This window comes from Saccopteryx bilineata, chromosome 4, assembly GCF_036850765.1.
Source record: "Saccopteryx bilineata isolate mSacBil1 chromosome 4, mSacBil1_pri_phased_curated, whole genome shotgun sequence".
Classification (NCBI taxonomy): Eukaryota; Metazoa; Chordata; class Mammalia; order Chiroptera; family Emballonuridae; genus Saccopteryx; species Saccopteryx bilineata.
The window spans coordinates 280,923,749-280,946,175 of record NC_089493.1 but is presented as its reverse complement, the minus strand read 5'-3'; the positions used below and the strand labels follow the sequence as shown (position 1 = coordinate 280,946,175).

At 44.2% G+C, this 22,427-nt stretch overlaps 1 protein-coding gene and 1 pseudogene across 1 annotated transcript in view; one reads left to right on the top strand and one right to left on the bottom strand.

The window, feature by feature from the left end:
* The window catches only part of GRIN2A (glutamate ionotropic receptor NMDA type subunit 2A), a 409,746-nt gene that overhangs the window by 35,427 nt on the left and 351,892 nt on the right, over positions 1-22,427 (bottom strand). The window contains exon 11 of the mRNA XM_066274896.1: positions 22,163-22,323. Coding sequence (XP_066130993.1) covers positions 22,163-22,323 — 161 coding nt within the window. The remainder of the gene's footprint in view (positions 1-22,162; positions 22,324-22,427) is intronic.
* On the top strand, positions 32-13,686 carry LOC136334070 (uncharacterized; annotated as a pseudogene).

Here is a 22,427-nt window from a genome sequence, read left to right as displayed (position 1 = left end):
TGCAATGACAAGAAACCAGGGAGTCATGGCAATGGCGGTGTACCATCTCAGGGCCCTGCTGCCAAGGCCTGACCCAGCACCAAACACTTTCTTGCACACCAGAGATGATGACTCACGGCTGCTCCATCCTCTCGTCATAAAAGGATCTATTTTTAATGAGGAGGTAAAAGCCAGAACCTTTTCTTTCCAAGTAACAAGAGGTGGCTAAATAAAGACATGAAGAATCCTTATGCCCGAGTGAGTAAACAGTTGAGTTTGCTGGTTTGTTCACTGCTCCCCTTCGCGTCCCCCAACAGCAGAGAGCAGCGGCCTATTTAGAAAGGTCGCATCAGAACAAAATAAACCACTAAGGGGCCGCAGGAACGGCACCAGCAGGCGGGAAGGGGAGAGGGACTACATAAGAATAAGGCTTCTTCCTCCCAAAGAAGCATGTTTGCTGTGCATTCATATTACAAAAAAAATCATTACATAATGATTTTTAGAAACCCAAATAACGTAGAAATATTAAGAATACAATTAAAATTAAAATGACCTGTAGTTGCATAACTCATAGGCAACCTCTGTTACCAGATTGGCGAACAACCTTCCACACTTCTTCTGCGCGTACACACACACACAGAGCCACACCCATACAAACACATCTTTAAAATAGGGGCTGCCCACTTTTCTGTAGAGACAAGCTAATAAACAGTCTAGGCTTTGGGGGCCATATGGTCTCTGTTGCAAACACTCAATTCTGCTGTTCTAACATGTTAAGGGCTGAATTATAGCCACCTCCCCCAGATTCACAGGCTGAAGTCCTAACCCCCAACACCTCAGAGTATGATCTTATTTGGAGATAGGGTCATTGCAGATGTTATCGGTTAAAATGAGGTCTACTTATTTAATACCGGAGTAGGGGGGCCCCTAATCTAATCTGACTGGTGTCCTTACAAAATGGGGAAACCTGACCACAGACACACAGGCAGAACACCATGTACGGGTTGGAGTGATGCTATCACAAGTCGAGCAGCTCTCAGGAGCTGGGGAGAAGCGGGGACAGATCCTGCCCTGGTGCCTGCAGAGGAAGCGCGACGCTGTCAACACCTTGATCTCGGACCTCCAGGCTCCAGGACCAGGAGACAAAGGATCGTGTTTTTTAACCCCCTCCGTTTGCGGCACATTTCACGGCAGCCCTGGGAACTAACACACAGCACAAAAGCAACCGCAGGTAACACATAAATGAATGCGCCCAGCTTTGCTCCAGTGAAAGGTGATTTGTAACAACAGGCTGGCCCGGGGGGCCGTTGCTTGCCGACCCTTGTTTTAACCTCCCCAAATAGGATTATACCATGCAAACTATTGCACATGGTAAAATCCTTTTCTCGGTTCACCACCACACATAGTGAACATGTTTCATGTCAACAAACATAAGGTGTTGTGGGGATGTGTTTATTTTTATTGAGGTATAACATGAAATAAAGTGTTAGATAAAATTTGACATATGTACACATCCTTGAAATCACCTCACAGGTCAACGTACAGGATATTTTGATCATCTCGGAAGTCCTGTATGCCCCTCCCAGTCAGCAAACCCCACCCCCACCCCCAAGGCGAGCACCTTGCAACCCCCCAATGGCCTGGCTGTGCCTCATTCATTACCTGGAGCCCTCTTCCCTTCATGGGTGTGCATATTTGGTTCCAACTCTTAAAGTTATTTCACAAGGCTGGAATGATCACCCTTGAACATGCAAATGGATACTCAACTCTAAAGTAGGTAGGAAAATTAAGTCAAAGATCACTGAACTTGACTGAAACTTTCTTAATCTCACTGCCTTTCTTTCTTTTAACAAGAAAATGTGAAACAGTGAAGCAAGGCAGAAGAAAAGCGGCAGAGAGAGCATGTAAACTGCTGCATGCTTTCGGAGACAGATGCTAAAGGACGCCCTATGGGAACAAAACTCTTTGAAAGGTTTATGACTTCGTTCTTCATTTTAAATTGTTGTTCCTATAACGGTTAGAGGTGGGGCGAGACTGCAAGGCTCGTCTCACTCACAGAAAGAGTCGGAAGCTTTTCTCTGAGGCTGCAGGACTGGAGACGTGGTTTTAGACTCAGAGAGTATTAACGGGGGATCAGATCATCCAAGCAGAAGAGGAAGAAAAGTGGGCATTGTCAATGGTGCTGGTGAGCCAGATCCGACAAATCAAAGGGAAACGGCTTTTCTGGAAGGCTGGCAAATACTAAGACCATGGAAATATGAAATGGGGAGTTTTAAAAGGTCGATTTGTGGGTGATGCTGTAGGGGGTGTGATGGGAGCGGTGGATGAGCAGGTAGAAAAGATCTGAGTTCGAGTCCAGATTTGGATGAGGTTACGTCCTCAGGAAGGTCACTTTCCTGTTTCATATGGCTGGTGGTCTGCTGAGGTACTCATCCCTCTATAATTCTGCGCCAATAGTCACCTTCAGTGACTCTTCATAGGGAAGTTGAGACTCTGGATAGCACGTGTTCCCTGCAGACGACACGCTATGGTCGGCATTTGTCCTCTTGAAGAAGTGGGGTGCTTGCAACAGCCACACTTCACAGATCAAAGTTGCCATGGAGATTCCAAGAACCTGGGTTTTATTAAGGCTTTCAAAGCCTCACCCAACTCTCTTCTCCCAATTCCTCAAAAACTAAACATAAACAAACACTTTTTTATGCGCACAGGGGCATTCTTACGTGGGTATTTATTGGGTGACACTTCTCCTCATCCTGTTAACCCACTGCCTGCTGATGCATTTCTGAGACGGAAATCTAAAACCGCACCTGGCAAGCACACGAGATGTGGCCGGCCATGGTTTAAATCATTAAGCACGGATTTGAGCAAATCTTTACTGTACATATTTCATGACAATCTTCTTTTTCAATTGAAAGAAAAATTTTCCCATTGTTAAAAAGAAAAAAGAAAAAAATTGCTGACATTTTCAAGAACGGGCTTGGTAGTCAAAGTCATTGAGCACAGAGCGGAGAGCGGGATGCTGGGAGTAACGTGGTAACATGATTAAAACGTGTGCGCAGTGACTGGCACATAATACACGCTCAAGACACACAGATGCACCCAATCAGATTCAGATTTTACGGTAAAGGCACTTGCAACTTCTACGCATCCTGTGTGACAAATCAGTGCTAACTACTTTACACGTGTTATCCCGTGACCTTTATTCCTCCCAACTATGCACAGGTTTGCCAACTGCCGCCGTCACCCCCAAGAGATGAGGACTGAGTCACAGAGAGGCATAGTCATTCAATGTCACCACCAGCTTACGCGTGTCAGAGCGGTGTTTGGACGCACACAGCCTGAGACCAAAGGCCACAGACTGACCACTATGACTGCGTGATCCACAGCACTACTGACATAAACTAAGGCAGCTCTGTCTGTTACTTATGAAATTCAGACTGGAGGATACAGCTATATAATTCAAGCCCAGTGGTTTGAAAAAGGAAGCCAGGCTGAGACCAGAATAGAGTTAAAAGATTTGGTGGGCTGTTCAGCTTCCTGTGTTTCTTCCCCAACAGGCGCGTACCTGTGTAAGGTCTGGGGTTAGCCCACAGGAGACGCCTCTGGTTCGTTTGTTCGGGAGGCGTTTGGGTGGAGGTGGAGATCACGCGTCTTGTTGAAGGGAAAGGTAAGAAAGAGAAAAAGGCCGCCTGAAACTGAAGCCCAAGTTTAGACCAGAAGCACTTGGGGGGTTGGGGTTCTGATCGCTGGAGACAGTGGTATGTGAGGCTGCCATGCGGTGATTGGCAGCTCTGGGTTTGCAACATCACAGGGATCAGAGGCTGGCACTGGGAGAAGAGACCCTCAGAACTCACAGCAGTCAGCTGGACGCCTGAGGGCTCACAGGTAAGACACCCAGTGTGCTTCTCTGCTCTGCGTCTTCTCCTCCTGCTTTTCAAGAGGAAACCGTCTCTGTCCACACCTTCCCTGCTCCTGCTGAGGTCACATGGCTAGCACTGGCTAATGCTTCTCTTACTGGGCACAGGGGGCTCAAAAGTCAGGATCAGAGAACCATGATTGGAGACAGAGCTCCTATCCAGCCCAACTCCACGCCCTACAGAAGGCTGATCATTTCTCCAAACATCTGTGACAAATGAAATGACACCTCGGTTCCCCAACATGAGGGCTGAAACAGAACCGAAGCCTGAAATGAACACTGCACCAGCTTTGTGACATGCCCCCCTCCCCGCCAGGCATCACGGAGGCTGTGTGGGTGCTGTCACCCTCTCCCTGTCACCGGCAGTCCTCAAAGAAAGCAAATGATTAAAAATGACAGTAATTCAGAATGAGAAGGGGGAAATAAGACCTCCTTTTGGCAAATTTGCAAAGAAGCAAAGCAAGGAAGACTGTCATGTGCCCTGTGCTCCTTTAACCTCGCAGCTTCCTGACAGATTTTTTGACAGCTTTGAAGAGATGCTACAGCTTGCTGGAGTGTGTTAATATGGTCCTGCTACGGCAGCTGGCCTTTCTTGTACCAGCGGGATGGCCTGAAAGTTCACTGTAGCCCTGAGGCTGCTGGTCAGCAACTCTGAGGAAGTTCCCCCAACACAGAGGAAGACCATGGCCCCCTTGAGAAAGGAAACGTGCATTGTCAAGTGGCTTGACATTTTCTAATCAAAAGTTTCCGGTTTTCGCTTTTCATCTCCTTACGCATGTTTTCAGATGCTCTCTGGGGGGGGGGGGGGGTCTCAGCATACTTAAGGGCTAATTATATAGTTAAAGTTAATTATTCATTCATTAACATTCAAGAAGCCTTTAACAAGACATTGAGTTGTTCTGATGAATTAATGAAACCTTCGTGGTGTGTGTGTGTGTGTGTGTGTGTGTGTGTGTGTGTGTGTGTGTGTTGGAGGCCTAGTCTCAAGTGTTACTGAAAATTAAACATCTCTTTGATGGTGACTGAGGTACTTTTTAGGTTACATCAGAAATTTGTTATGAAGAAGAACACATCACCCAGCAATTTAGGCCAGGCAGCATGTCTGGCAACTGTGGAGCAGTGGACGGGTTTCTGCCCACTCAGTGAACAAGGCCCAGATCTCGGACCTCTGGGAGCCTTGGCTTTCTCATCTGTAAGATGGGGACACACCAGCTCTCTCACAGGGCTGGCTGCTGGATAGAAGAAAATGGAAGTGAAGGTGTTTTGTAAATTGCAGATCCTGGGTCCAACGCAGGAGGCAGTGGAGACTGCTGTGGCAGTGATGATATTATCAGGCCAGGAAGCGGTGGTGATGCAGCCATCCTCAAGCACCCAGATGCGGGGCTATTCGTGGGCGAAGGGCATCTGTGGGCCCAAGCAGTGGTACCACGGAGGCATGACAACCTCTGAAAGTGCTTAGTTAGGCAAGAGACACTCAACATCCACAGCAGCTCTCTCTCTGCCATCAGCCAAGGGTAGTCTGAAACTGGCTTCAGGAAAGTGGCTTAGAATCACATTTTGACTCTCAATCTGTGAATGCAAAGTTTAATGCATTTTCAATGCGGAAGCATTTTTCAGAACAAACTCCATTAAACTAATTTAATCCCTAGATTGATGTCTTGCACAGTGTAGTTAAATTATTTCCATTTTTTTGGACTATTTTCACTGCAGTCAGTTCTTGGGTGTTTAAATTTTATAAGGCTTTCATTCATTGATCAGAATTCGAATCGTAACAAATTTTACTGATTCATAACTTCTGCTACTGTGACTTTTCTTTTGTGGTGATTATTTCCATCAAATCCAATGCTCCTGGGTCAAAACTGTGCAGAGATCTAAAATTAGCCAAGAAGGTTTGAGTCATCTATGGATTTTTAGTCAATAACAAATTTCACCCTGTGTGCTTTTAGCTGCTGTGAGTTTAATTTGTGTTAATTATTTCAACCAGTAACAGTCAACTGTGAATTGAGGGGAAAAAGACTGATGGCTAGTATTTATATTTTAACTGAGAATATTCTGAGCAATTTTGTAAGACGGAGGCTGAGAGTGAAGCAGAGACGGAGAGAGAAATCAGGGAAGAGAAAGTAAAGGGGAATGCTACAGATGGACGTAGGCACCAAGGAAAACAAAGGCAGTTCAGAGAAAAAGAGAGATGGGGTGTGCCAGGGCTGCCTCAGAGAGCAGTGAGGACGGGTCTGCGCCTGCGGTGAGGGTCTGAAGCCCACACCCGGAGATTAAGCCAGGCAAAGCAGCTTGGTTATGGAGGCAACAGCTTCTCAGAGTCCTAGAGAAGGTGTCGTCTGGGAGTCATATAGCTCAAAAAACCTGGGAATGGGCCAATTATATGTAGGAAGCTCAGAGCATTGATGAAATCTACAAATACGACAAGAAACAGCAGCCAGACATCCTGGCCGTGAAGCCCTGGGCTAAGGATCACCGTTGCTTTCAGGACTGCAACATCTCAGCATTGGCCCTGCAGAAAATGGTGATGAGTGCCAGATCACGGGGCAAGCTGGAGGTGACAGGCCCGATGCTGGAAAAGGTGGCTGGAGAAACAATGATCATTGCAAACAATTCTACTTTGCCTGTAGAAGGCACTGAAACCCAAGGATAAGGCTCAGGCTGCCACGCAGGCGCACATGGCTGCACACAGAGAACGCCAAACAGGTTGGCTGCCTTGAAAATGCAATTGGCTGGTATCCTAGCCACACTGGCTATGGCTGCTGGCTTTCTGAGTTTGATGATAGCACTCAGATGCTCAATCAGAGCTCCAGGAGCCATCGGTAGGTAGCCGTAGTGATTGACCCAACAAGAACAATATCTTCAGGGAAAATAAATCTTGGAGCCCGTAGGACAGGGGTCCCCAAACTACGGCCCGCGGGCTGCATGTGGCCCCCTGAGGCCATTTATCCGGCCCCGCCGCACTTCCGGAAGGGGCACCTCTTACATTGGTGGTCAGTGAGAGGAGCATAGTTCCCATTGAAATACTGGTCAGTTTGTTGATTTAAATGTACTTGTTCTTTATTTTAAATATTGTATTTGTTCCTGTTTTGTTTTTTTTTACTTTTAAATAAGATATGTGCAGTGTGCATAGGGATTTGTTCATAGTTTGTTTTTATAGTCCGGCTCTCCAACGGTCTGAGGGACAGTGAACGGGCCCCCTATGTAAAAAGTTTGGGGACCCCTGCCGTAGGACATGCCCAAAGGACTACAAATCTCCCAATGGAGGACCTTCCGAGTACCAGACTATCCCACTGAATAAAACAGGAAACTTTGGTGTATACTGCAAACAGTGTTTGTGATGCCTTAGAAGTCTCCCATTTCAAGTCCTCTTTAAATCACAAACTGCTTGAGCTTTTGTGGCATAAATGCGGGGTGAGTACACTGAGCTCCTCTGGCTTGCTTACTAATGCAGACTATACCACCGGCCAGGTACTTGATTTGTCTGAAAAATTAGAACAGTCAGAACCCAGCTGGAATGAGGAAATTTCATGTCGGGTTTAGAAACACACGACTAAAATTCAGAAGACCAAGTTGCCAAAGCTATGCAGGACAGCTGTGGAAGTACCATAGAAGCTACCCATGGAATGGTGACGCAGGTTATTAAGGATAAACTGTTTAAGCAAATTCACATCTCTTAAATAATCACTAAGTACTTCTTTTGCCTGAAAGCCGGTATGAGAAAAATACTTAAGAAACACTTTAAAACCAGTTATCAAAAATCTGATTAGGCCCTGGCAGGTTGGCTCAGTGGTAGAGCATCAGCCTGGCTTGTGGAAGTCCTGGGTTCGATTCCCGGCCAGGGCACACAGGAGAAGCGCCCATCTACTTCTCCACCCCTCCCCTTCTCCTTTCTCTCTGTTTCTCTCTTCCCCTCCTGCAGCCAAGGCTCCATTGGAACAAAGTTGGGCTGGGCACTGAGGATGGCTCCGTGGCCTCTGCCTCAGATGCTATAATGGCTCTGATTGCAATGGAGCAACACCCCAGATGGGCAGAGCATCATCCCCTAGTGGGCATGCCGGGTGAATCCTGGTCAGGCACCTGTGGGAGTCTGTTTCTCTGCCTCCCTGCTTCTCACTTCAGAAAACACACACACACACACACACACACACACACACAGACACACACACCTGATTAGAAGTATAATATTATGTACCCATGTCCCAGGAGTTGATAGATCATGTAATACAATCTTTTAACTTTTCAGATGAGGAAACTGAGGCTCAGTGATCCGTCCCCAAGGCATTCCACAATCAGTGATTCCAAACCAGTCTACTACTCGTGAAAGCAACGTGCCTTTGGGCATCACTGCAGGGCTTCCCAGATCCAAGGGTAAGTCCTCAGGTGGGATGTGGGGTCAGAGGAGCAATACACAGGCTGGTGGGCAAGTCTGTGTGCCTCTCCTCATCTGACCAGAAGGAAAACGATCTCTTCTACATGGCTGTACTCCGGTTGAAGGAATTTGCTATCAATTTGCTGTAAATTTGCTCAGTGAATTAAAGAGCACTATACAGATGCTATTCTTTCCTCACCCTACAACTCAGGTTCTGCCATAGGAAGAGTATTGATTCCTGCTGGAATGTAACTATTTTATAATAAGAGTGCCTTAGAGTATACTCCTCAAGGGCTGGGATCAGAGCTGACCTAGGTGCATAGTATATAATAAAGAATGCTCAAAATTGTTTTCTTTGTTCAGACTTTTCCAGAATATTTACTATGGGCCAAACACTATGCTCTTGCCTACATATTGCATTTAATCCATACAATAAACTCCTTCATGGAGGAACCAAAATTAGCATCATTTCATAAAAGGGAAAACTGGGGTTTAGGAGGTTAATTAACTTGTCCAAGTTCCCACAGCTGGACGTTAGCAGAGAGAGACTCCGAATCCAGGATGCTTAGCTTTTAAGCATGCCATTATACTGATAGTGAGAAATGATGCTAATGAATGTGTCACACACCAGCATAGGACAGGGAATCTCAAGGCCAGAAAACATGAAATGAAAGAGATAATGGGAAAAGAGTTGATATTTGATAAAAATCCATAGTACGTGTCGTATACAGTGCCAGCTACTTTGCCTAAAATCAATTCATCCCATTCTCAAAGAAATCCCAGAAGGCAGGCTCAGAGAGGTTATTTAACTTGCTAAAGGTCACACAGCTGGTATTTATCAGAGGCAGCATAGGAAGTTAGGTATTTCTCACTCTGAAGTCCACGTTCTGCACCAGGAGGCCACTCAGTACATAAGTCCATCAAATGATCAATTAGCTGAGTAAGACGAAAGTTTTCAAGACAGTATAAATACTTGACTCACAAATTCTACTTCTTGTGATTATGCCCAGAGATCACAAAGGACTGCTGGAGATTTGTAACATGGCCTCTGACTGATACCCCCGGAAGGAAGAGGTTAAATCAGTTGTGAAGTATGCACACCATGGCATTGCTTCCAGCAGCCGAAGAGAATGGGGGTAACCGTACCTACAGATATGCAAGGCTCTTCAGAACATATGATTAATTGAAAACCAAACTGTCACATATTGCACAGTTTGATAGCACCCCACAGAATGAAATGTCATAATTAAGTGTAGACATAGAAATATATGCAAATGCATAACAAAGGTCTAGGAGCAGTGGCATGAAATCAGGCAGACAGCAGGGCCCCCCTGGCGGTGGGGGTGGTTGGGGACTGGACCATGGTCAAGGAGATGCTTCCTATTGCCATTTTTAATATTTTACGATGAGAATATATTTTTAATGAGAAGCAATACAGCAGAGTGGTGAAGGGCACAGATGCTAGAGCCAGTTCAAATCCCAGGTCTGAAGCTGACGGGCCGAGTGACTTAACCTGCCAGCATGGGTTTCTCTGTGCACACAATGGAGAAATGGGGCATCTCAACCTCGGGGGGCCATTGTGAAAACTGAATGAAGAATTATAGGCGAAGTGCTTATAACGGTGCCTGGCAGAGAATGAGGACCATCAAACAACTGAGATGAAGAGGTTGGGATGGAGAAGGGACAGATAACCAGTCAGTATAATGACCCATCTCTTGATGATGGGGGTTCACGCATAAGAGCCCACATTGCATGCGTGTGCACCGAGTCCTGGTAGGCATGGCAACACTCCCCACAGCACCACTCAGTGGAGCCCCGAGCAGTGAGGACTCGCACCCCGCAACGCCCCGCCACCCCGGACACCAGAAGAGAGCCTTCTCGGCCTCTGCTGAGGTGGGCCACTTGTCAGAAGGTGGTATGGGGACAACCACACTGTAACCCAGGTGACGGCTGTGGGTTGAGGAGTCCCCCACAAAATTCACACCCACCTAAAAACTTAGAGTGCGACCTTATTGAGATACTGGGTCTTCGCAGATGTGATTAGTTAAGGAAGGATCTTGAATGAAATCATCCTGGATTTAGGAGGACTCTAAATCCAATCACTTAGAGCAGGGGTCTCAAACTCGCGGCCCACGGGCCGCATGCGGCCCACCGAACAATTTTGTGCGGCCCGCAGACTAATCCACGAAGTTCAAAATATTTTGGATAAAATTAAGTAAGCCTAGGGGCCTACTTGTATTTTTCATTTCTCTAGCATCCTAGCTAGATATTAGCTTAGTTAACAGCAGTTGTGATGCGAACTACAGTTTCTGGTCGTTTTGTGACACTGAGTAAACTGCATGTACGATTGTGCTTGTTGTACTGATTTTTTTTTGTTTTCAACTGCAGTGAGAAAAGTGTTGCGTAACAGTTGCCTTTTGTAGACCTAGTGCGGCCCACCGAACGGCTGTGATCTTGCTCTGCGGCCCACATGCTGAGTTGAGTTTGAGACCCCTGACTTAGAGGATCCTTTTATAAGAAGAGACCCCCCCCCAGGGGAGAAGGCAGACAGAGACAAAAGCAGAGACTGAGTGATGCGGCCACAAGCCCAGGAACTCCTGGAACCCCCAGAACCTGGACCAGGAAAGGAAAAGTCCTCCCACAGAACCTTCAGAGGGAGTGTGGCCAGTGACACCTTGAGTTTGGGCTTCTGCTGTCCAGGACTGAGAGAGAATAAATTTCTATTGCTTTTAACCCTGAAGTTCATGGTAATTTGCTACAGCACCCCAGGAAGCGACTGTGGGGGGAAGGATAACCTGGAGGGGTACCAAGTGTCACTGTCACTCCCCCACCTGCATTTCTCTCCGTGGAAGGACACCGGAGTTGCCAGGGCAGGCGCACCTGTTCAGGGGTGGCCTCAGCAATCACCAGGGGCTGTAACAGTGTCTCCCTATGTGCGGACTGAGCCAGCCCAGCCCCAGGGAAACTCGCTCCTCCCCCTGCTGCTAGATCAAGACGCTGAAAGAGAACACAGGCTGGTGCTTTAACGCCTTGACCATCTGAGCACCTGGGTCAGTGGGAACCTGTTTACAGTGTTCACAGTGGAGAAAAAAAGCCCAGTACTGAGATTTTTTCAAATCTGAGCTGCTGGTGGGCAAAAATATCCACTTCCCCAATCCTGGTTCTGCTATCTCTTGACGAAGGGGTCCAGTCCTTCACAAAACAGTTCGCTCGTCAGCACCTTCATGGGCAGAAAGAGATGTCGGGTCGAGTTTGAATGCTGGCTCTGCCACTGGCTTGTGCTTTGGATGAGTTGTTCCTGCTCCCTGATCCCCAGTTTCCTGTCCTGGGAAATGGAGAGAATGGCTATCTGACAGGGTTGAGTCAGAACGAAATGAGATTATGAAATGTTCAGTGATCAATAAGAAGAGGTGACCCCTAGGGAGATGGAGCCTCCTGGGGGCCCCTGCTTCTTCAGTCTCCCCAGGTAAAACTTCTTAACCAGGTGTACCACAGTATAAGGAATACAACCTTCTTCTGGTTAATTTTCCCCTGTGAGTTCATTTCTCTTCTCCACTGCAATGGAAGGAGAATTATTGCGTCTTTTTAAAAAAATATATTTATCGATTTTTAGAGAGAGGGGGGAGAGAGAGAAAGAAATGAGAAGCATCAACTCACAGTAGTTGCTACTATAAGTTTTTGGGTTGCTACTACAAGTTCAGGGTTTTGAACCAGTGACCTCAGAGTTCCAGGTCAACAGTTGATCCACTGTGCCACCACAGGTCAGGCATATTGTCTCTTTTTAAAGTAGTTTAGGGGTTTCAAAGAAAAATAAAGAGACATTTTAGAGTATGAACAAAATCGGTTCTAGGTTTTTTATAATGACAGCCAATTAGAAACAGGCTAACTGCAATGTTAGGGGTACATTCCCATTTATTTTAAGACAGGACTCCAAACATGGGCTCTGGAGCAAGCAGTGTGACCGCAGACAGGCTATGGAATCTCTCTATGCCTATTGCCTCCTTTGTTAATGGGCATCATGATAGTTACGGTCTCATACGGTTGTTCTGAGGTTTAAATAAGGTATGTGGGCAAAGCATTCAGAACAAACAGTACCTAGCACATAGGTAAGCTCGCAATAAATGTTATCTGTTAGTCAGAAATACCTTGCCTAGTTCCCAAAACAACTCAGGTAGCTTATTCAAATTGCAGTAGAATAAGGTTTCAACATACAGATAAAGCAATTCAAGTTCAGTGAAATCAGAGATAGAAAAGTAGCAAAGGGTATAGGGAAAATCAGGAAGCAGGTATTCAGGACATAAGTGCTTTGCGGCTGCTAGCAGAGGATCAAAAATTAGGCTCTGAATTATGTAGCAGCCTAAGCAAAAGGGAAACTAAGTCGTTTCAGGAATTGTGTTGTCCACGAGATAAAAGCATGCCGTCTAGTGAAGAGAAACAATGCTGTTCACAGCACAGAAGTGTGAGAAATAAGGTAGGATGACATTCTCAAAAACTGGTCTACAATACCGGTATCAGCAAACTGGCAGAAAAGAACTCATCCCCTGTAGGGTCCCCCGATGCCAGGCGAGGGACAATGACAATGCAGAGCAGTAAAAGTTCAATTGTAAATTCAAAGTAAAAGTTCATATTCCTCTCACTCAATGAAATATCACCTGGTTATTAAATGTGAAAACTGTCCAACAGGGTGCTATAGATTTCACTGAGAAAAGCAAAGCCCGGACTTACAGGCGTACTGATTCAATGTATGTAAATACGTGAACACATACCCAAAGGAAATGTGGAAATGAAGAATTATGTTCAGCAGAAATATTTTTCCTGATTATTAGAAGTAATACATTTGCTGCAGAAAATTTAAGTATAGAAGGATATGAGAAAGACCATAACCCTAATTGTTTAGCAAGATCTCTGTTAACATTTTGATGTATTTCATTTGAGTTTCCTTTCTTCCCCTCTCTTTCCTTCCCTCTCTATCTCCAGGTTTATAGAATTGGGGTCCCACCTTATTTAATCCCCACCTGTTTTTTCTATTGTTAATGCTTTATGGTTGTCCTTGAAATTCTGTTACTAAAGTTTTAATAGGGTTTAACAAGAAATAATTCCAAGTACATAAAAAGGATGTCTGATTTTTTTGAGCTTTTATTAAGAAAAAAAGTCCTAAGACTATGATGTGGGAGCAATTATTTTTGAGCTTTCTTTGCAGTGTGGGGGTGGCTCTCCAAAACCAGGTCATTGTCGATCCAATTTTCTCTGGAGATGATGCTACCTCATTTAGGAGAACAGCTCACTGAACTCTGATGTCCGCGCCTGCCGTCGAATTCAGCAGCTGAAAATGAACCCTCCAAGTCTGATTCTCTTTACTAATACAGCTCATAAAACCTGCTCGAACGGCATCTTGAAAGAACTTGCTCTGCGTAGCGACTAAACTTCAATGAGGATCTCTCTACCTTCCTGGTCTACCTATGCCTTGGAAATTTCTACACCCCTGGATCTGTTTCTTTCTTTCTTTCTTTCTTTTTTTAATGAAAGAGAGAGAGACAGACAGATAGACAGGGACAGATAGAAAGGGAGAGATGAGAAGCATCAACTCGTAGTTGTAGCACCTTAGTTATTCACTGATTGCTTTCTCATATATACCTTGACCAGGGGGCTACAGCTGAGACAATGACTCCTTGCTCAAACCAGTGACCTTAGGCTCAAGCCAGTGACCATGGGATTATGTCTATGACCTGATGCTCAAGCCCGTGACCACATACTCAAGCTCAAGCTGGTGAGCCTGCACTCAAGCCGGATGAACCCACATTCAAGCTGGTAACCTCGGGGTTTCGAACTTTAGGCCCTCAGCATCCAGGCCTATGCTCTATCCACTGCACCACCACCTGGTCAGGCTGCATCTGTTTCTTTTGAGGATGGAAATGAGGATGCTGTGATCTTGTCAACTCTCAGATCATCAATCAATAAATGTATATTATGTAGTATATGCATATTGTATACAATATTAAGTACGCACATATATGATTATATCAAATAGATATCCTCAGTTTCCAATTCTCCCTAAACTCTCATCTTAACTGCCCATAGGGCAGCTTGCCTCCTCCCCAGGCAAGCCTCACTCCCCCACGCAGTAATGCTACAGTGTAGTCACTCAGTTACATAGCCTGTTGGGTAATGAACTAACCTTGTGGAGCCTCATCTATAAAAGGAAATAGCAACGATACTCAACTCACAGGAGCGTCGTGAAGATTAAATGAGATTATGTTTATGAAGCGCTCAAGGCTTCCTGTCACAAATTGTTAGGTTTCAATAAATGCCAAGATGATATGGAAATATGATGATGCTGTCCCAAAGGCACTTCCAACGTAACACGCTCAAACCTCAACTCTTGTTCCTCTATGCCCTACTTCCCCTGAAATGCACTTCCTCTTTCTTGTGTTATCTGCTCCAGAGAGAGAACGTGGTCTCTCAATATTCCACTAATTAACTTCTCAAAGCCCTTGTGCTACCTGCCAGAGTCACTAGAAGTGTCAATAAAAACATGGATTCCTGAGCCCCACTGGCTTTCAGAATCTGTGCAGGGGTTCGATGCCCACCTTTTCTAGGAAGACAGTTCTGATGTGCCTACCCCCTCCCACTTTTATTTATTTTTGCAAACACATCATTGTGTACAATTTGAATCTTGCAAAAAAAATAAGTGCTTATTGGTCAAAGACAATCCTGTCTTCTGATTTTTCTCTCAAACTACTCCATGCAAAGGAAACCAAAGACGCTCATCTGTTGCCCAACATCGTTGAGCTGGAAATAAAATCAGATAGGGAATTAGGGAGGGTGAAGGGCTAAAGATAGATGTTTCTAAAAGAAATTGGGATTTTTTTTCCCCAGAATTTTGTATATACATAATTGTACATAAAATCTATTTTAAAAAAATCATCACACTGTGTCCTGAAATATTAGGCTCCTTACGAGTCCTAGGGATGTTGATAGTTTCATTTAGATCTGGCATAAGTGCTAGGCTTGCAGTTCTGCCCTCTTGCCAAAACTTCTTGGAGAACATTGGCTCCTGATGACTGAGCATTTGTAAATCTAAATCTGTCCCCACTCATTTCAGCTTCAGTTCCCTCTTCTAGAGCAGGTGTTCTCAAATCTGATTAGCACCCAGCAGAATCAACTGAAGAGCTTGTGAAAGCATGCAGATTCCCAGGCCCCAGCCTGCCTCCCCAAATCTGATTCTGTCAGCTCAGTGGGGTTCAGGATCAACATCTTTATTAGTACGCCCACTGATTAAGAATCAAGCCAGGATTTGACAAACATTGGTCTTGAAACTTGGGGGTCATGAACAGCTCATCTACATTTGGTTCAGGAGAGCCCACATGTCACAACAGAACTATTCCTAAAAAAGCCCCGTGTCTGTCGATGTTGGTACATCATATCCTGTTTTCTCACTGATTTACCTGATAATTTTGAAATGCTTTATCTGTTTATTAACAATTTGAATTACCGATGAAACTGAACAACTTAGTTTCAAGATCCTTGTTGCCTCTGCTCTTCTTGAAGAAAATTTGGATCCCAGAGACGAGCATTTGGTTGACTTAGTCTTTATGGGCTGTCTCAGTGAAACGTGTTTATTGAATCCCTTTAGAACAGCTCTTGTTGGCCCTGGCCAGTTGGCTCAGTGGTAGAGTGTTGGCTCGGTGTATGAATGTCCTGGGTTCAATTCCTGGTCAGGGCACACAGAAGAAGTGACCATCTGCTTCTCCACCCCTCCTCTTCCTCCTTCTCTCTCTCTCTCTCTCTTCTTTTTTCTCTTCTCCTCCCACAGCCATAGCTCAATTGGTTCAAGTGAGCTGGCCCTGGGCTCTGAGGATGGCTCCAGTGGCCTCAGCCTCAGGTGCTAAAAATAGCTCAGTTGCCAAGCAACAAAGCAATGACCCCAGATGGGCAGAGAATTGCCCCTTAGGGGGCTTGCCAGGTAGATCCGGTTGGAGCACATATGTGGAAGTCTGTTTCTCTATCTTCCCTCCTCTCACTTAATAATAAAAAAAATTTAAAAAGAACAGCTCTTGTCAAATTTCATCACAAATCAAAACCACCTGGAGTAGTGGTTGGGTGCATGTTAAAATGCACATTCACAGGCTCCTTCACTGGAAGAAGGTTCTGCGTTGGGCCCAAACACTTGCATTTTAACAAGTGATTAAAGTAGTGTTATTAGTTCACTGGCCAGATGCGGAGACACTCAGCTTTCGAACATCATTCTAAATGTTTTCTATAAAACTGACAGCTGTTTATATATACATGGTATGTCTAGATTTTGAATTTTGGAAAGTTTTAAATAGTGTTCAACACAAATAAAAGAATCTCAGAACTATTTTCAGAGATCAAAGATTCCAGCCCTATCACTATTTATTTATTTATTTTTTAATTTTTTTTTATTTATTCATTATAGAGAGGAGAGAGAGAGAGAGAGAGAGAGAGAGAGAGAGAGAGAGGAGGAGAGGAGCAGGAAGCATCAACTCCCATACATGCCCCGACCAGGCAAGCCCAGGGTTTTGAACTGGCAACCTCAGTGTTTCCAGGTTGATGCTTTATCCACTGTGCCACCACAGGTCAGGCCTTCTATCACTATTTAGATGGGGAAACTGAGGCTCAGAGAGGTAACACGACTTGTCCAAGGGCACAGCTCGCTAATGATAGAGCCAAGATTAAGACTGAGCTGGGACTCTCATTCAACCCTAATCCAAAGCCCCTCTTGTGTTTTCCAGATTCTCCCAGGCAGCTACAATCTATAAAGAAGCCCCCCCCCCATCTTACTACTCGTGGTGCATATGCACACGCCTCGCTACGCAGCAGACAGATGTCACTGAGACTTATGGGTGGAGTGGTGGAACCCAGTAGCCGAGCTAAGTGCTCTGGGGTGTCGAAGTCACTGGATTTTAGGCTATTAGGGGAATTAACAATTCAGGAGCGTTTGGGGCACCCACTGCTACCTCTAAAGGGAGAGAATGTTCTAGAGATGCTGTACATAGTGAAGGAAGAAAATGGGTCCATGAAGAGTTCATTCTATTATTGTTTTATTCCTTAAATAGTATATCCTCATTATACTTACTCTTACAAAAATTATTTTATAATACATTTCTTATATTAAAATGATATACTTAATAATGAGAAATTTAAAAAGGAAACAAGGTGTGAGAAGGAAGAAAAGACCACTAAGGGCGGTGAGGTAGACTGACAGGGGAGAGGAGCAGACAAGGTCAGCAGGGTCTACCTTGTGCCGCTCTGTGGGGGCCGTTCTCCAATTTGGGTCCTGGTCGTTCTGAAGAGTTGGTGTCCAATGGAACAGAATAGAAAGCCCAGAAATAAAACCACATATATATGGTCAAATAAACTTTGATAAAGGGGCCAACAACACACAATGGAGAAAAGAAAGCCTCTTCAACAAATGGTGTTGGGAAAACTGGAAAGCCACATGCAAAAGAATGAAACTCGACTACAGCCTGTCCCCGTGTACTAAAATTAATTCAAAATGGATCAAAGACCTAAATATAAGACCTGAAACAATAAAGTACAGAGAAGAAGACATAGGTACTAAAATCATGGACCTGGGTTTTAAAGAACATTTTATGAACTTGACTCCAATGGCAAGAGAAGTGAAGGCAAAGATAAATGAATGGGACTACATCAGAATAAAAAGTTTTTGCTCAGCAAGAGAAACTGATATAAAAATAAACAGACAGCCAACTAAATGGGAAATGATATTTACAAACAACAGCTCAGATAAGGGCCTAATATCCAAAATTTACAAAGAACTCATAAAACTCAACAACAAACAAACAAACAATCCCATAAAAAAATGGGAAGAGGACATGAACAGACACTTCTCCCAGGAAGAGATACAAATGGCCAACAGATATATGAAAAGATGCTCAGCTTCATTAGTTATTAGAGAAATGCAAATCAAAACTACAATGAGATACCACCTCATTGTAGATTAGCTATTATCAACAAGACGGGTAATAGCAAATGTTGGAGAGGCTGTGGAGAAAAAGGAACCCTCATTCACTGTTGGTGGGACTGTAAAGTAGTACAACCATTATGGAGGAAAGTATGGTGGTTCCTCAAAAAACTGCAAATAGAACTACCTTATGACCCAGCAATCCCTCTACTGGGTATATACCCCAAAACCTCAGAAACATTGATACGTGAAGACACATGTAGCCCCATGTTCATTGCAGCACTGTTCACAGTGGCCAAGACATGGAAACAACCAAAAAGCCCTTCAATAGAAGACTGGATAAAGAAGATGTGGCACATATACACTATGGAATACTACTCAGCCATAAGAAATGATGACATCAGATCATTTACAGCAAAATGGTGGGATCTTGATAACATTATAAGGAGTGAAATAAGTAAATCAGAAAAAAACAAGAACTACATGATTCCATACATTGGTGGAACATAAAAATGAGACTAAGAGACATGGACAAGAGTGTGGTGGTTACCAGGGGTGAGGGGAGGGAGGACATGGGAGGGAGGGAGGGAGAGAGTTAGGGGGAGGGGGAGGGGCACAGAGAACTAGATAGAGGGTGACGGAGGACAATCTGACTTTGGGCGAGGGGTACGCAACATAATTTAATGGCAAAATAACCTAGACATGTTTTCTTTGAACATATGTACCCTGATTTATTAATGTCATCCCATTACCATTAATAAAAATTTATTAAAAAAAAAAAAAGAGTTGGTGTCATACCTCGTATTCTACACCCAGAAAAATCCCAAATATTAGAAACACAAACAAAATAGAAAGAAGCAGGAGGAACTTATTTTTGTAACCTCAGAGCAAGGAGGACTTTTGAATTACAACTCAAAATCCAGAAGCCATAATAAACAACAGGTAAAGGCAGCTACAAAAAATAAAGATCTGCATGAAAAAAAAAATTGTCATCTGCAAGCTCAAAGACAGAGAAAAAATGGGGGAAAACCTTTGAAATCACACCACAGATAAATAACTCCTTCCTCTGCTGTATAAATTAAAAAGAAAAACCAACAGAAAAAAAATAATGTGGATGAAAGGACCACAATGAAACAAACAAACAAAACCCACACCCATGGCTAAGGTGGAAAGGCATAAAACGTGTCTCTTCTGATATCTACTCAAATCAAACGTTCTATAGCTTCGCAATTCCAGTCTTAGGTATATACCAAGAGAAATGGATTCACTTGTGCACCAAAGACATGTGTGAGAATGCCCTTCGAAGCATTGCTTATAATAGCTTCAGATGGGACACTATGCAAATGTTATTCAAGGTTTGAAGAGATAGCTGCCTTTGTGGTGCATGCCCACAATGAAGTTCTATACAGCGATGAGAACGAGAGAACTGGAATGATACGTAACTGTCGCATAAACAGGATGTTGAGCCAGAAGAAGACAAACCAAAAAAAAAAAAAAAAAAAAAGAGGAAAACCATATGGTACGCTTTGATTTATATGTTAGAATAACAGGCAAAAAAGAATCTACTTTAGAAGAGAAGATGGTCTGTGAACAATAGTGACTGGAAGAGGCGGTGGTTGTGGGGAAGGAGGTTCTCGGGATGGGTGATGTCTTGTTAATTGACCTTGATGGTCAGTTTGTACAAAGCCATCAAACAGCATACTTAATATTTACATATTTTTCTGCATCTTTTAGCTCTATAAAACATTTTGAAAAACCACTGCAAGCCAGAATGAGCTGTGTGTCAACGAGCTTTAGATACATCTAAATGAATGCTGTCCCAGCCCCTGTCCAGATACCAAAGAGACGACCGAAAGGATGAACTGCTATCAGCTCAAGCTCCCGGGCAATGAGGCGGAGACCTGGCTTTGGTGGTGCAGAGGAGGCCCCTCTGGGCCAGCAGATGCAAAGGAGCCTAGAGGTCTTTGCTGTGGGCTGTGGATTCGTCCGTGTTATTATATCTTCATCAATGTTCTATCTACTGTTAGTTTGGGAGAATGCACTGTAGTAGTAACATTTCACTCATCAGGAATCCCTGGGGATTGGGACAATCCACATAAAAGTTAATTTTCTGGCTAAGCAAAACGTTCTTCATCGAAAAACTCCTTCATTTAAAACAGAACCATCTTTAGTGAAAGCCTTTCAAAAATGCACGTTGCCCATCCCTGATAGCTTGATAAGCCCACCGACTAGAATTTCACCTTTACACCAAATGACGACACTAACAATTAGGTCTTCTTTTTGTACCAGGCAATTTCTGAAATGCTTTCCAGCACATCATCTCCCCAAATCCCTATGAATTAGCTCCTAGTATGATTCCCATTTTATATATTTGGCTGAGAGCCATTACAACACTATCCAAGTTCATATGACGAGTGACAGCAGGGATGGAGAAGCTTCCACTCTTGCTCCACAGACTCGGCTCCTAAGCCCTGTGCTGTCTTTTCTTTACAGTTCAGTCATTTCGCCCATGCTACACTCTGCAATGCCACAGGTAGACAAGAATATTAGCTGTACCTTTATAGCAATTGAGTTCTCACTGCTTTTCTCTCCATATTGCCTTTCTCCTTCTTCAATGTTATATCTACTGTTAGTTTTCACATAAAGCTACACCAAAAATTCCTACCTAAAAATCAGATAAAAATCTATAGCACTCTCAATCTCCTTAGATCAAGGAACAACAGGCCCAAATTGGAGTCACTTATGCTAAGCCCCACACCAGCAAAAATCACAACTTCCTTGCAGTTTTAGCTTCTCCCTGAAATGTGACCTTTGAGCAGTCAATCTGAAATGACCTGGTCAGCACTAGTGAGGTAATCTGTCTAACGACCTGCCCTTCTCCAAAGGAAAGTGACCTTGCCTGAAATGATCTACTCTTTGCTAGAAACTTCTTTTCCTGTCCCTTTCGGCCTATAAAAGTCTTCTATTTTATACAGCTCCTCCGAAGCCCTTTCTAGTTGCTAGGTGGGATGCTGACCAATTTATAAATCATTGAATAAAGCCAATTAGATCTTCATATGAACAGCGGGGGTTCAGGTCGAATCGCCCCAAACTGTGCCACTCCGGCATGCAGATTATTTTGAGTTGAAAACAATTGAGGCGCAGAAGGCTCAGTAAAAAGCTTTGTCCTCCTTTTTACTGCCTAGAATAATTTAAGGCGGAGGACCTGCTCTAGGAAGGGAGATATCACCATAGATAACTATAGTCTAATATGACTAGGTGCGGTAGACAGAGGTAACCTACCAAAGCCCATTTGATCCAAGTCCTCCATGTGTGTCCCATTGTTTCAAGATGGCCCAGCAACAGCTGTTTACTAAACATTAACTTTTTCCCTCCCCCTGGTAAATTGCCTTACCTCCTTTTGAAGTCCTGGACCCTAACCTCCCCCTTGCTAGTCCAGAATCACACATACACCTCATTTTATCTCACTGTCTTTGGAATTTTCATACTTGTGTGAATTTCCTATACGTCATTGTCGGTATTAAACTTGATCTTCTCCTCTTTATCTGCCTTCTGTCATTTTAATTATTCTACCAGCCAAAAGAACTCAAAAAGGAGCAGTGCAAAGTTTCCCCATTCCCAACATATTCAGTTGAATTTTGCTTTTTAACATTTTTATCTGGGTAAAATAGCCCAGATAAACTTCTTTATCAGTTTAAGACACCCCACTGGCTCTCCGCATTTCGGAGTGCCCTGGATTTGCTTTTCCTCAATGCAGCTCAGAAGGAAACCTGTAATGCTCATCAGATTAACAAAAGCAGCCCTTAACTGGGGTCCATCCTGCCTGCAAGGCTCTCCATAAAATATAGATACAACGGTGGGGGTCGCTAAGCGCCAAGGCACACAGAGAGTCATTTTCTGTGAGGTTTATCAGCTAGCAGGCGTGGGGAGAGAAAGAAACCACCATTCTTACCCTGTTTTCAAGCTGACCAGCGCGTCCTCTACTCCCTTCTGATTAAATTTGGTCATGTACTGATGCATGTAGGGGTAGTTATTCCGAATGTTTCTTTCCGTACTGCCGTTAGGCACTGTGCCAAATCGAAAAGGCGGGGAGTAGTCATGAGGTCTCTGAAACTGGAGACGGACAGAGAGAGAGAGAGAGAAAGAAAGCGGAGGAAGAGAAAGAGAAGTCAGCCATTGCTTTGCCTTGTGTCAGGAGTTAAAGATATGCACGCATT